General features: G+C 47.5%; 2 protein-coding genes across 4 annotated transcripts in view; both read right to left on the bottom strand.

Moving 5' to 3' along the window:
- The window catches only part of DHRSX (dehydrogenase/reductase X-linked), a 172435-nt gene extending 161414 nt beyond the window's left edge, over window positions 1-11021 (bottom strand). Inside the window, 2 exon segments of the mRNA XM_076358422.1 lie at window positions 10698-10895; window positions 10898-11021. Of these exon segments, the coding sequence (XP_076214537.1) occupies window positions 10698-10895; window positions 10898-11021 (322 nt within the window).
- ZBED1 (zinc finger BED-type containing 1) lies at window positions 423-10753 on the bottom strand. 3 transcript variants are annotated; one of them, XM_076358391.1, is made up of 2 exons: window positions 10698-10753; window positions 423-3347 (listed from the first exon to the last, which is right to left on the bottom strand). In XM_076358391.1, exon 2 carries the CDS (start codon window positions 3294-3296, stop codon window positions 1209-1211), a length of 2088 nt encoding a protein of 695 aa, XP_076214506.1. In that variant the 5' UTR covers window positions 3297-3347; window positions 10698-10753; the 3' UTR covers window positions 423-1208. The 3 variants fall into 3 exon arrangements, with proteins under 3 accessions (XP_076214506.1, XP_076214515.1, XP_076214524.1); XM_076358400.1 differs by lacking the exon at window positions 10698-10753 and adding an exon at window positions 9976-10075; XM_076358409.1 differs by lacking the exon at window positions 10698-10753 and adding an exon at window positions 3980-4015.
- Window positions 11022-14711: the final 3690 nt, after the last annotated feature.

The following is a 14711-nucleotide window of genomic DNA, read 5'->3' as shown; positions in this document are numbered from 1 at the left end:
GACTCACTAAATACATGTGGGGAAATGGAGGGGTCCCCTTCTTTTAAATATATTTACATAATATTAAAGCTTTTTATTTTGCTTTTCTCGCCAGCAAAATTTTCTAGCTACCCTGGGCAAAGTCCCCATTTAAATTAAGAGGTTAAGGATTTTATAACATAGACATAACACAGACCCACGGCCCATACATGTCTCCCCGCCCTCTCCTTCCCTCCCTCCCTCCCTCCACCGCCGAGGGGCCTGATGTCTTGCCTGCTTCGCACTGCGTGGCATCAGCCGTAACACTGGCACAAAGCGAAGGTAACACAACGCCACCCCGACCCCGTGCATTTTGTTACCACTTTGTAAAAGCACAAGAGACTACAATCAGGGCTTGCCTAGACACGGGGGGGGGGGGGGGGGGGGGGGGGAAGTAAAAAAAAAAAAAAGTTTTGCCATTTAGCTGCCGCAGTTAAATGGTAAAACCGGACTAATGTGGACACAGCAATACCAGTTTAGAAGTGTTTATACCATTTACACTGCACTGGAAAGGAAAATAACTTATCCCAGTATAAGTGCATCCACACTACAGCCTACGCCAGCACAGTACCAGTTAAAATAATAATACATCAGTCCCCTAATTGACAGAATTATACCAACTTTTCTAGCAGAGACCAGGCCTAAGACATGAGGTAGTGAAAAAGAAAATCAGGCTCAAGATCTTTTTTCATTCCATAGCATCGATATACTCTAAAAATATTCACTGCTCAGATTTATGGATTTTAAAAATAATGTTTTAAAATCCAAAATTTAAAGCTAACATCCTGAGTCACACAGGATTTATAAACAGAGGCATAAATCTTAAAAACGCCCTTGCTCAGGGTCCTAATTCAGGAAAATATTTTTATGATTGAAAGCACATAAGCATGTGTTTGTCTCCCACTGAAGCAAGTGGAAAGGAAGCACATGGCTAAGTGCTTTCTGAAATCTGGGCCACAGTCAGAAATCACGGTCTTTGTAGAATTTATTTCCTCATTCATTTCAGTGCTGTTTAATCACAAGTCATTCATGTTTTAAGACAGTGGGAAAAACATAGACAATGGAAGCTAAATCAAGTTTGTTACAACTGTTCAATATTTACAGCATTCATAGCATAAAACATAAGTATTTTTGGTAACTTAAGACAAATACCTTTTTTCTTTGTTATTAAATGTACCGCAGCAGTCCTGTTAAACAAACCCACTGTCTCGGATATTAAAGAAATTGTTGTTTACATTTACCGAGTCATTTAAATTAAAAATCTGTTCCTGTTCCAAACCCCACTCTCCTTCATCTTCATCCTCCGGTTCTGCCTCGGACCCATTCCGACTGTTTTCGTACAAAAAGATCTGTTCATCCACATGAGCCGGAGCTAACCGGTTTCTCTTCGCACTTACAACATTCGCAGAAGAACCGAAAAGGCGTTCGGGGAAGACCCTCGTGGCCAAAATACACCAGTATTTTTGAAGAACCTTTGGTAAAACTGGAAACAGCGCTAGTCTGTCAGACCACCACTTCAGCGGGTCTTCGTTCAAACCGAGGACCTTTTGTGACTTGAAGTTGCTCAGCTCCTCAACAATCTGAGCGTGCCATTCCTCCTGGTCTTCCACTCCTCCCGTCTGGCAGAAGATCTCTGCGAGCATGTTGTTGATGACACTGGTAGGAGGAGGAGTAGAGGAGATGATGATTTTTTTCACAGGGGGCTCTTCTGAAACGGTGAAGAATTTCTCTTCAGTCCTAAAGGTATTTTCTTTTACTTTCTCCAGCAGGCTTTTTGCTTCTTCCACCACTCTGTTTTCAACCTGCTGCCGCTCAAAAGCTGAAAGAAAAGGCAGTTTTTTGTAGCGGGGATCCAAGAAAGTTGCAACATTGAGAAACATGTCTATCTCAGGCGTGTGCTGGTAGGTGGTTGACAACTCTTTAGCGATCACCTCCTTTGCCATGCTGATTTCTTTCAAATCGTTCTCTTTGATGTTCAGGGTAGTATTCAGAAGCATGTGGAGAAGTGGCTTCACCATACTGATCGTCGGGTACTTTGAAGCAGACATCATCTCTGCAACCTGCTTGAAAGGCTGCAGCAGCTCCACCAGCCCTTCGATTGTATTCCACTCACTGGCTTCCAGCATGAGGTGGTGGTTGTTGCTGTCCTCCACGAGAACAGCCGCAATGACAAACTGCTGCTCCTTGAGGCGCTGCAGCATAGCGAGCGTGCTTCCCCACCAGGAAACACGGTCGCTTACCAGCATGCAGTGGAGAATATTCTGCTGCTTCTGCTTCTCGCTCAGCATGTACATCGCGACCGTGGACTGCTGAAAATACTCCACCAGTTTTCGGCACCTGGCAAGAAGGCTGCAGAGCTTGGGGAGCTGAAAAGCTTGTTGTATTCCTGCGTTAAAAGTGTGCCCCAAACAAGGCATCTGTACGGGAATATCTAGGAGAGAGCAAGCTTTCACAATGTCTTTACTGTAATCTGTTGTAGCACCAAAGACTTTTGTATTGATCCCCCACTCAATGAACGTTTCATAAAGGACTCGCGTAATAGTCTCTGCAGTATTATCCTCTGGTACTTCAAACGTTTTTAAACACCGCGAGTTCACCGCCAGGCAGTTGGCAGGACTGCTGCTGAGAAAGTGAACCGCGACGGTTACGTACGACCTGTTCTGGTTTTCGCTCCTCCACATGTCCGTGGATATGCCACACCACAGAACCTCGGTGAGCTCTTTCAGCACAATTTCTCTAATGGCGTTGTACTTTTCAGGAATAGCTTTTGTACAGAAGTACTTCCGGCTCGGAAGTTCATACCTGGGGTCCGCTGTTCTCAAGAGGGCCTTGAAGGTGGGTTCATCAACGATAGAGGCCGGATACATGCCCTCGCAAATCAAGCTGATGACTGCAGATGTCAGTTCCTGATGCTTTTTGTTTTCGTAGTTCTGGTAGGTCTTCATGATGAGGCTATCTTGAACAACCTGCTGCGACGACTCCGGCTTAATTTTTGAAAACGCAGTGGCAAAGGCTTCCCTCATTTGCTCAGTGTTACTTTTCACAAATTCGCAGAATTCGTCAGGGTGATTTTTCTCAAGGTGGTAGGAAAGGTTGGACGTGTTTCCTGAATAGGCGATCTGTGCCATGCAAATACGGCAGTAGATCTTCTTCCACTGTAATATGCATCCTTCTGCATTGGTATCAAACCCAAAGTACTTCCACACTTTACTCTTTGCTCTCGGGTGAGCCACTAACTTTAGGTCTGATGGGGAACCTTCTAAACTTTTATTCTCCATTGCTTCTTGGCCACCGTCCCACCTTTTGATCCTTCACTCATTAATGAGTACCTGATAAAGGCAGTAAGATAAAGATACAATGAGAAAGCACAAGTTTGACCACACTTAACTACGTGAAATCAGCGTTTCTGCGAACGTATCAAGAAACCTACCTTACTAATTACATTTGCAAATTTAAAGATGAGATTTGCAGGAAGTGTGACCTACAAGAAGGCCATCGGAATATCAAAAATTAAAAAGGGTTTTAATATATCACATTCTGCTGTGAAACTGAGCTAGAAGACCTGAGTAAATCTTGTTTCTGGAATAACGTAATTCTGGGTAGAGAAAACGTAACCACCACCACAGAGCTGACACATTACTATCACACAAACCGGTCATCTACTATAGCATTTTCCTGCCTCTTAAGTTATAGTTAGGGCTAGACCAACATCCTCTTGCCTAAGGGTTACTGAACTTCACTGTTATCATTTATTTCAGTTGAAATCTGATACTGAAGGAGCAAAGGTTTAATTGTTTATTTTGAAAGAAGTTTTGTTAGCTCAATCTAACTGTTCCAGCATTTACTTTAAAAAAACCCATAATAAAAAAAATCTGTGATGCAAATTATGCCATTAATCTGCTCCTCTGAAATGTAAAGATGTTTTCTGACTGAAATAAAAGGAAAAGGAGTTTGAACCTACATGCAGATCAACAATACGCGTCTGACACCTTTCCTGTCCTTTTCTTTCTGAAATCAAAGCCATCTCCTGAACCACTAGTTCACAATCGTGGTTCCTGGAATAACAGTGCATTATAATTACAGGAAAAGCAGACAGGGAAGCACTAATAAATGTTATTATCCACATCAGCTGGAAAATAATTTTGCTGTATTTTCTTCAAAAAGCTACAGAAGTCGGGAGCGGGTGACACTCTTATAGAGATGAGAGTGGCGATAAGGGAAGACTTGGCAACCTGAACCTAAATATCTGCACAGGAAAATGCTTCTTGTGCAAACGGTCACATGCAAGTACAACTTGAGGCCTGCAGCATCTCTGCACCCAGTGCCAGCAGCTGGCACCCACCGGAGCTGATTTCACTACACCAAAAAGCCAAGCCACAGCACAGCACAACTGCATGCTGACGCTTCTCCATTTCTTCTACACCACCAGCTGAGCCACCGTGACAGCAACAAGCCCTTTGCCAGGGGCCTGGCCAGGATCGTGAAGGAGAAGAAAGCCATCAATTGAACACGGATGCAACCTCCTCCACAAAAATGCAAGGGAAGACAGCAGGAGAGAAACATCAGGAGCATCCCTGCAGCCAGCCTGAAAGCAATGGCATTGCTCCTTCTCTGCTTGTCAGGAGCTGCACCTGCGCCCAAGCCCAGAAATCCCCGGGTGCTAAGACTGGCTGGTTGGGGGAGGAAGAAACAATCACGTTTTTTCATATTGCTGCAAGGGACTGTCCCAAAAAACTGGTGTGCTTCCTGCTGTTGATGAACATTCCCAAGAAAAGACGTTTTCCCCCTGAACTACAGCTGGTATTTTGCAGCGCTTTCCGCATATCTTGAATGAAAAACCAAAGACAGGTTTACCAAGACTAAATATATTTATTTAAACACAGCTCTTGGTTTAGAAGCAGAATGAGATGCAGGGCAAGCATTTTATTGGATTTTTTCTGAAGATTTACTTCTGGGTGTAGACTTTTTTTTTTCCCCTTCTTCTCCTGAGGGGGGCAATGTTCTGACTAATAGCATGGCCTCTACTGTGATTCATTCAGTGCCTTTCAAGTTGCCAGGATAAACTATTGATTCAACATGGTAATGCTGCCTAATTCCAAGGATGTGCATATCAACAGCACCAAGATATGCAATCCCACAAAAACTGATGATTTTGAAAGACAAAGTGGTGTAATGTATAATGATGTAACCCTGCCACAGCGTCAGACTGCATTGACAAGATATGTCGTATCAGTATGTATTATTATTGCTTTTAGATCCCTCCATTCCAACCTATGACACGGTGTCTCAAGGAAGTATAGAGGTTCCCAGTATCTCATTAAATCTTACAGTTTCATTTGCAGTTACGTGGCAGGTCCTGAAAGCAAGGAGGAAGGCACTGTAGTAAAAGAATTGATGTGTCTTTAATATTTAAAATTAGTATGACACACCTTGGATCATAAAAAGTTCATCACAGACTGATAAAATACAAGTTATTTTAGAGAAGGGAGTGTTACAGACTCACCCCACCCTTCACTCTTATGTATGTTACAGCTTTGCCATCATTTTGAGATGGATCTGGCACTTACCCATAGTGGCACAGAGTAGCATTGCCACAGTTAAGTATATGCCAGCATAACACAGCCTTTATCATAATGCTGTAAACCACGCTTCAGCTGTCATAATAGCTCGAATATAAACTGCTAATCATCCCTGGCTCTCCTCAAGTGTTATACAGCATAACTGGCACTATGAAAAAAAACCACAAAAAACACCACACCACCAAAACCCCACACCTCTCATTTTTCTCTAAGAGATACTTTTTTCCTCTTTCAGTGAAATAAAGTGTTCGTAGCCTAGGTTTGGCAAAAACCAGAGCAGCTTCAACTCTGAGCCAAACTGAAGACACCAGCACCTTGCAGAATGAAATCCACTGGGAACGAAGCACCTCATGGCCTTTCAGAAGTGCCACAGCTTGTTGCAAGGGCAGCTGATGGAAATGCTCTCTTTTAGCTTGCCAAACTTTCCATTATAAAAAGCTAGTGCCACTTTGGTTTGCTGAAAACCCTTCCGCAAGCAGAAGCCTTCAGGCTACAAACGTGCCTTTTCCTTTCTCCCTTGAATTCCCACCCACATTGAAACAGAGTGCACCTTCGGAGAAGCTGCCTTGCCTCCTTTGTGCAGCTGGCCAACACCACCAGCCAGTACCGGGGCCGAGGCTTTTAAGAGCTGAGCAACCCTGCAGACAGGGTCCTATTAGTTGCCAAAAGAGGAGGAGGAAGAGGAGGAGGAGGGCCCAGGTTTCCTGGCCCTAGCATCTCATCCCCACTCTCCCCGGGGCGGGCTGTGCTGCCTCCTCACACCTCTCAGACCCCTCTCGCTCTCCGAACACAAACCCATGACTCCCATTTCCAGGGCACGGCTCGAGCCAAGAGGCTGAAGCGCCAGCGACGACACGTGTTGTGGAGGGCAGGGGTGCTGTGCTACCCTTGCACCAGGCAGGGCTCAGTTTCCCCGGTGGCGAAGAAAATAGGTTCAAAACCTGTACGAGAGTCACTCGGATTGTGAAACCAAGCACAGGGATGTGAGGAAACGTGGGGTGTGCAGCCACCCTGCAACCTTAGCTCTGCCCCCTTGTGCACGCACAGCGATGGCACCCTCTCTAATTACATGGTAGGTATCATCGCACAACCCTTGCCTCATTCAGCGCAGGGGCAACCATAAAACGAGTGTTTCCTCACTTCTGAGACTACCTTAATAACTCTCTTAGGTGCGTGCGTGGGGGAGAGGGATTAATTGTTAGATGCAACTTTATTTTTGCCTGCCATCAATCTTTCCTACCTGGTCGCTTCTCTGCCCACCTCTGGATGTTTTACAACCTAGAGCTCGTACAGTTTTGAGCAGGAGGCGCTTGGTCTATCATTATGCTTTACTCATATAAAGTAAAAGCCCTCAATACATGAATCAAAATTAAGAGATGCATGTTCCCAAATTAATATTTTACCATTGATTATAAAGAAACTTGATACAAATGATGATACCAAATAACTAGAAATTGGGGCAAATTAAAAATACGTATGAAATTTCAATCACTTTTAAGAAGAACAGGAGTCATCTTTAAGGTCTTCTGAACTTGAGCCACATTACCACCTTCTTCAGAGCCAGTTTTCTATACATCACAGGTACCAAATTTAACCACAGAGACTTCAAAACTACAAAATGTTCAGCATTTAGTCTTCCCCTGCCAAGTTTCAATGAAACAGGTACAGTAGAAGAGAAAATGCAGGAGGAAGATGCCAAATAAATTCCTTGAGATGCTTTTGAAATACCAAAAGAGATTATTTATTACAGGAACCATTTTTGTTATCAGTAGGATGACTTTCAGTGACCACATTTCCAGTGTTAATATCCTGGTGTCACAATTAATATTAGTTTGTCTTTTATCAATCCACTGATTCGATGTTTTGTTTTTAAAAAGCTGTTTCTATCAAGATCTTTAGTCACGCAGGGCTTTTTTTTTTCCTCCAATTAATTAAGATTAACCACTGTAAAAAAAACCATCCAAGCAGTAATTTCTAATGAAACTATTAATCGTTTAGAACTGTCAGTTTACGCTACATATCGGCAGTTATACCATTTATGCAATTAGTACTTGGAAAAAGAAGTTAAACTAAGTTCCCCTTTACTTCTGCACACTGATTTTAGTTAGCGAAGCAATCACTGACTGCACCCCATTTATCTCCCCAGCTCTATTTCCCTTCCCTGAGCTTCAAGATCAGAATCTCAGACCAACTTTCCTACTCTGTATTGGGGGGGGGGGGGGGAAGAGGGCTCACTTCAATAGCGAATATTACTATCTTTTCGGTTTGCAACTCAAAACAATTACCAGGTTTTTGCACTGAATCTAGATTTCGGAGCTATTATTGCCCTCTTTCCGCAAAAAACTGTCTTCAATCCCATCTATAAAAATTAGATGAACCCCAATAGGATGTGACAGAACAGATGGTCACTTTTAAAAGCCATGCAAAAGCACACGTGCCAAGAGCATGCAACTCTGACTAAGTTAGGGTAAAGAAAAAGAAAAGAAAAACGAAACTAATTTGGTTTACTTTGGATTGAAATCCTGAACACTTCTTCCCGGCAAGTGCAAGAAAGTAAGCTTTTCTTGGAAAATTAGGAGGCAGAAGGGCTACGCTGAGACCAGACCCCTTCACTCACCCACAGAGCTCAAGGACGCGTGGAGAGTGGGAACTCTGATGGGGAACTGGGGCCAAGGAGACGGGATCGGAGGCATGACTGACACCACCGCCCTGCCCTGCCTTTCCCAGCCCCACTGCCCCCCTCCAGGCTCTCCCCAGGAAGGCACCCTGACAGTAAAATGCCTGTACTTGTGAGAGTTAAGGACACCCCCTCAAAAAGATACAGAAAATTTTGAACATACGCACCTTTCTAGATTACTGTCTGGAAAAGTTACTTGGTGTTTTCTTACAGCAAGTGTAGTTTACTGATCCAAGCTTTAATTAAGCATGTTCTAACCGACACTTTCACTTTTTGTTGCACTCCAGTCACTATTTTGAAGTTATTATGGAAACAAGGTTAATCTGGGTAAAAAAAGTTCCCATTGACAAGCTGATTCACTTTTTTAAGCAATGGCTGGACACAGAGAGTCAAAGCAAAGCAGCAGGTAACTGCCAAGAGGCAACTGCGCACGAACAACTATCAGAGGAAGAAACTTCTTGTCCTTGGAAGAAACCACCCCGAGTTAGGGCTGAAAGAAAACTTTCCACATCTGTCAGATCTGCCCTGGTCCTACTCAGGCAGCTGACATTTCCCAGGTTGGATCTTCACTGCCTTCCTCCGGCATCTCCAAATTCAACACTTGGGTTTTTTTTTTAATAGCAGCTAAGAACAGACTGCAACAAAACACTCGGGTCACATTTTCGTCATGCTGTTTCTCTGTGGTTCGAAAAAAGATCTGGAAAGTGTTACACACCCTAGGCACAATACCCAGCTTTGCTCTGCCGAGAAAAACTAACGCTAGAAAAATGCTCAGATGACTTCAAGCTGTAGGCACCCTGGGTCACCAGGGTTCTCTCATTTGTTTGGGGGTTTTATCTCCATCTTTTGAGAATGAGAAAGGAGAATCCCAGCCTATCGCAGAAGGATCGGGAATGAATAAAAAGTAGACAAAACGCTACCCAAGGATGCCACGTATGATGAAATGCACAAATATGCCCTTACTGCGTGGTGTACTTGTCCCATCTCCTCCCCAGTACTTCAGATATTCTCTAAAACAATTTCCTCATCTGCCTCATCTCCTTACCAAAAGACTATGCCCTCTCAGTATTTTTTTTTTTTACTGTTCCTCTGGTTAAAACTATTGACAGAGCCACAAAGGCTCACTTGCTGCTAAGCAGAGAAAGTTAAAGGCGCTGACTTGCATGCAGTTGTATGCTCAGCTCTCATGATACCCTACGCGTCTGTCCGGACTCGTAGTTTGCTGTAAGTTTATAAACTCAGAAGGGTTTTAAAGTCTTCAAGAGTAACGTGAGGAAAGAGAAAATTCAGATCTTTTGTTTTCTGGCAAACTCAAAGTTTCCTCTAGTCAGTATTAAACATGCTGTTGACCCAAATCCGAAAAGTGCAAAAACCTAACTTCTCCAACAAATGACTAATCTGAAGTCCCTTGGAGAAAACTACAAGCGTCACTCACTTGTCAGCTTAAAGGCCGGCATCTTTGATACCGGCCAGTATCAAAGATTAAGCTTTTAGAGCGCGGGTATGTTCCCCTCCCGGAGCGGCCGGGGCAGGGAGGCTACGGCCGGCGGTCCCAGCCGCCCGGCGGGCGGAGGCAGCGGCCGGCGGGACCGGTGGCGGGGCGGGGGCACGGCGGGCGGCGGCAGGAGCGCCCGGCGCGCCCGGCGCCGCGGCCGGGCCAGCGGGAGGCTGTCCGCCGCTACCCGCCTTCCAAGCACCTACCTGGGCTGAGGGAGGCTGCGCCCGCGCGGCTCTGAGCCGAGGTCTGAGGCGAAACCGTCAGAAAGCAAAAAAGAGGAAGAGCAGAAGCGGGGACCCCCGGCCCGCGGAGCCCCCACGCCGCCTCCCGAGGCCGCAGTCAGGCCGGCGTGCAGCCAGGCGCCCGGCCCCCCGCCACGCCCCGCGTCCGGGGCGGCCGCGGCCCGGGGGCCGGACGGGGCGGTAGGGCCGGGGCCCGCCGCCCGCCGGCGGCGGCGAGGGCGGGGCCCGGCGCGGCGGGGGCGGTGAGGGCGCCCCGCCAGCCGCAGCCCCCCCCGGGCCGCTGCCTTCGGGCGGCGCGGTGGGCCCGGCCTGGCCCGCGGAGGGGAGCGGGGGAGGAGCCCGGCGGCGGCGGCCGGGCCCGGCCCGGTGCCGCCGCGGTGCCTCAGCCCCTGCCCCGCTGCGGGGGAAGCGGCGCGGTCCGGGCGACCCGCCTCTGCGGCCAAGGTCGCGGCCGTCCTGTCCTGTCCTGTCCTGTCCGGGCCGTCCGGCCGCCCCCTGGCTGGGCCGCGAGGTCTCGGCCCCACGCTCCCCGGGGCACCGGCGCTGCCGCCCCGGGGTGGGTGGGGGGAGGCGCGGCAAACTTTCCCCCTCTCGGCGGCGGGGGCTGCCGCCCCCCGGCCCGGAGCCGCCCCCCGGCCCGCAGCCGCCCCGCCCCGCCCCGCGGCGCCGGCTGCGGTGCTCACCTGGGGCCGGGGGGCAGCGCGGGCGGAGGCGGCGGCGCAGCTGGTGCAGGATGACGAGGAGGCCGATGCAGTACACCCGGAGCAAGGGCACCAGCGCAGACAATAGCGACATGGCCGCCTCCCGCCCCGCGGCGGCTGGCTCGGGGCGAGGCGGGGAAGGAGCTCGGCGGGCGGCCGGCCCGTGCGTGGCACGGTGGCCCGCCGCCGGGCCGGGCCGGGCCGGGGAGGGAGCGGCGCGGCGCGGCCCCCACCCAGCGGAAGGGAAAGCGCCGCCGCTGTCACAGCAGCGCCCGAGCGCGCCGCGGCTCCCGCCCTTCTGGGCATGTGCGGCGGGGGAAGGGCCGCGCCGCGGCCGGCGCGGGGAGGGAAGGGGCGGCGGCGGGCGGACCGGCCGCCGGCAAGCGACGGGGCGGCGGCTCGGCCCCGGCCGGGGCGCCCCGCCGGGGAGCTGGGGAGGGGGCGAGGGGAGCGGCGCACCGCGGCGGCGTGACTCAGCAGTGAGAGGCGGCGGCGGGAGGGGGAGGCGGTGTGACAGGCCGCCCTGGGTGCAGTGACTCTTGCTGCCAGGTCTGTTGCAGCTACAAGCAGTCAGAAGTGTCGAGGCGGGGACGAGGCCCACGGCTCTGTCCAAAATCCCGTGGCTGAAAGCGCTCACTGAGTTGTCTCACGATTTCCCTTCTCTCTGGCACAGATGAGGGGCGGCTGCTGCTGCTGCTGCTGCTGCTGCTGCTGAATCGCATGGGCATCGCTCGGTCTGGGCGCGACCCCTGTCACCTCAGGCAGCCGTCAAGCTTACTCCTCTCGTGGTCGCGGCTCTGGCGGTTGCAGATGATGATTTCTCCAAATGCCCCTTTATGTTCAAAGCCTTCCTACATCGGGAGGCTAAATTTTGTACCAGCCTGATGGAACGCATTCTTCACAGCGATACATAGCGTATCACATGGCTTACCTCAAAAGTTTCTTGTTGTCAGTTTTAAATCCTCAGCCTTATTTTTAGAAGCCGAGTACTTGGGACAGAAGAGCAGGTCCTACCTACCAGTTCTTCTGGTAGATGGCTGGTTTCAGCTACAGGAAATACAGCACCTAGCACTGGCGGTGTGGTTTTCATTCACAGAACTGGCAGTGTTTCATAAATGCAGATGAGCCTCAATATTGATAAAAAATATGAATAGTCATTTCAAAAGAGGAGACGTTGACCTATATATTCGATTTCAAATCCTTAGGTAACATTTTGTCTTTGAGGATGATGGGGAGCCATACGAAGTTTTGGAAGTGCATTTGAAATGTAATCTCCTCCCCTTTGAGAAAAATAAACATACTTTCCAGAAAAAATACAATTAACGATATACTTTTTCAATGTCAGATCAGATTGCTTAGCAGAACTGACTTCCTGTCTACTCTCAGAAATATGCATAAAGTAAAAGCATAGTGTGTAGTTGCTCCGGGACAAAACCAACCATTTAATTTTACGTATCTCTGCTGAATTTTTTTTTAACACATGGAATTATGCAAACATAAATAATAAACAGAACATCATGCAGTCACATCAATGAAGGATTCATTCTTAATGTATATTGTTCTCGATGCACCGAGTGGTAGTATCACATAAAGACATGAAAGAAGAAACACTGACATTTAGTAAAGGTGAATGATTCTTTCAATTTATCTCAGTAAAAATCAAATCTTGACTCCTTTATGTTGCTTTACATCCTTTTCTCGGAACTACAGCAGTAATGAAAGCCCTTTGCAACCTTGAACTGTGAAACTTGCCTACAGTGTATTTACACGATCTGTATATAAATATACCATGCTTTCTCAGGTTTTCTAGTACAATAAAATCAATCGATGCATATTCAAGCTACAGAAATAAAAACTCCTCTGCCTTTTTTCAGACAATGCTATCCAAAGAATTAGACTAAGTGGGGAACAACCGATGGGTTAATATTATGGTCTTATTGGTCCCACTACTTTTTCTCTAGCTGTTAAAAGTATTTTCAACCCTCCATGAATCATGAGTACGACTTCACAGAAAGGATGAGGAAAATTTATTTCAACACTATATTAAATTATTTTTTCTAAAGGCTCATGGGACGTGAAGTGGAGGAGAAATGAAAATATTAACAAAAGGCTGTAGGTCTTTGATTCTTTTCAAATAGTGTCTTAAAATACATCCTAATTTTAATCGATACTTCCTTTTCCTTGGTTTTCAATAGTCATCATCTTTACTTATTGATATTTTTATTTTTTTCTTGTAATCATTAACTGCAAAGCCTTGAGTATTCGGGCTGGAATCTTGTCCATCTACTTTAGATACCTCACTGAGACGTTATTACCTCAATGAAATTTTAGGTATCTGATCCCTGGAAGGGACAAAAGGAGCAATCTAATTGCCTCAGCTTTGCTGTAGGGGCAGTGGACAGAGAGGCACTTCTGAAGACCTGCAGAAGATGACTGCTTCCTTTGAGGTGCTTAGAGGGCTTCCTTCTTTCCACCGACAGTAAGTGAACTTGTAGCATCAGCAGGCAAAGCCAGCCTGCGGTTAGAGCACAGGTATCCTCTTGGAAGGTTGTCGGAAACACTAGTAATGCTCCATCCACACATGCTCCAGCCTATCTGTCCCTCCTGCAGGAATGGCACTAGTGAAGCAGTATTTGATCATAGTGCTTCCGCCCGCATTTTGCATAAAGATGCATAAAGCCGTAAGAAAGGAAGTGGGTGATGTTTCTAGACTCTAATTAAGCCCTGAGCTCAAACTTCCCAGCAGAATGGCATAATCAGCAACCATCACGTAGCCTGGATGGTAGGTGTCGCTCTCTGGCATGGGGTGGAGGGTCATGAGGTTATGGCCTATTTTTCTTGTTTGTTCCATGGCAACCTCCCGTACGACACATCTTTTCCACATACGTGAGTTTGCTCCCCTTGGTTTTGCTCCCTTTGAGATGAGAACTGGAGCCAACAACTCCTTGTATCCACCACGCGGTGGTTCAAGTCAGTAGGAGAGGTCGATGCTTTTTGCTCGAGCATGATGTAATAGTTGGGGCAGTCTCGTAAGATGTCGATGGTGTCACATCAATCCCTCTCAAATGGTAAAATGTACACTTCCGCTCCCGTGCTTAGCTCAAGACGTGCTCTCTGCATTTCGCACGTATGTCGAAGCTGATGGCCCACGCCGGAAGAAGCAAGACATACTTCTGACTGCTGCTAATTTTTCAGGCTTCTAAAAGGGATTTAAATGCTTGTCTTCCTAAGCTGGATTGCAGTGGGACTTGAGGCAAGAGATAAGTGCCTATCTTCCCAAAACAGGATCTCCTTAACATGTGTGGGTGAATAAAGTTAAATGCCTGAGGAGCTTTCAGGTTCAGTAGGGTGGTGCTCACAAGATTAGGCAGTGCTGGGAAACAGCCGGTTGGGATTGCCTCTGGAATTCATGTGGGGTGTTGAGCACCTGCAGACAATTTTGACAGGCTGCATATGCTTTTTTTCCCCCCCTCTATGCAAAAAAAGTCATTTTAGGTATCCCCAAACTAGGCATCATTTTACCTAGTATTGGGCACTTGAGCACAGCAGGACTGTTCAGAGCAGTAAGGTCTTAGCACCCTCCGTAGTAGCTTGGGGATACCCAAGTCGGTTACCTGGAAGGGGAAAGAAACTTTGCCAAGGGGAGAGGTGTCTGCAAGCTACGCAGTAGGAAGTCCCGGGGACTGAGAGCAGGCTCCTCTGCTGTAGGCAATCATCTGATGGGACACTATCGTGGTTTAACCTCAGCCGGCAACTGAGCACCACACAGCCGCTCGCTCACTCCCCCCCGGTGGGATGGGGGAGAGAATCGGGAGAGTAAAAGTGAGAAATCTCGTGAGTTGAGATAAAAACAGTTTAATAATTGAAAGAAAATAAAGTAAAATAGTAGTAGTAATAATAATAATAATAATAGTAATAATAATATTAAAGAATCTACAAAGCAAGTGATGCACAATGCAATTGCTCACCACCCGCCGACCGATGCCCAGCCAGTCC

Source organism: Aptenodytes patagonicus, chromosome 1, assembly GCF_965638725.1.
Source record: "Aptenodytes patagonicus chromosome 1, bAptPat1.pri.cur, whole genome shotgun sequence".
NCBI classification, from domain to species: Eukaryota; Metazoa; Chordata; class Aves; order Sphenisciformes; family Spheniscidae; genus Aptenodytes; species Aptenodytes patagonicus.
The sequence above is the reverse complement of the archived record's forward strand: the minus strand, read 5'-3'. Positions and strand labels throughout refer to the sequence as shown.

Excerpts from the sequence above, each read along its gene's own strand:
- ZBED1 (XM_076358391.1), bottom strand. The coding sequence starts at position 3,296 with ATGGAGAATAAAAGTTTAGAAGGTTCCCCATCAGACCTAAAGTTAGTG.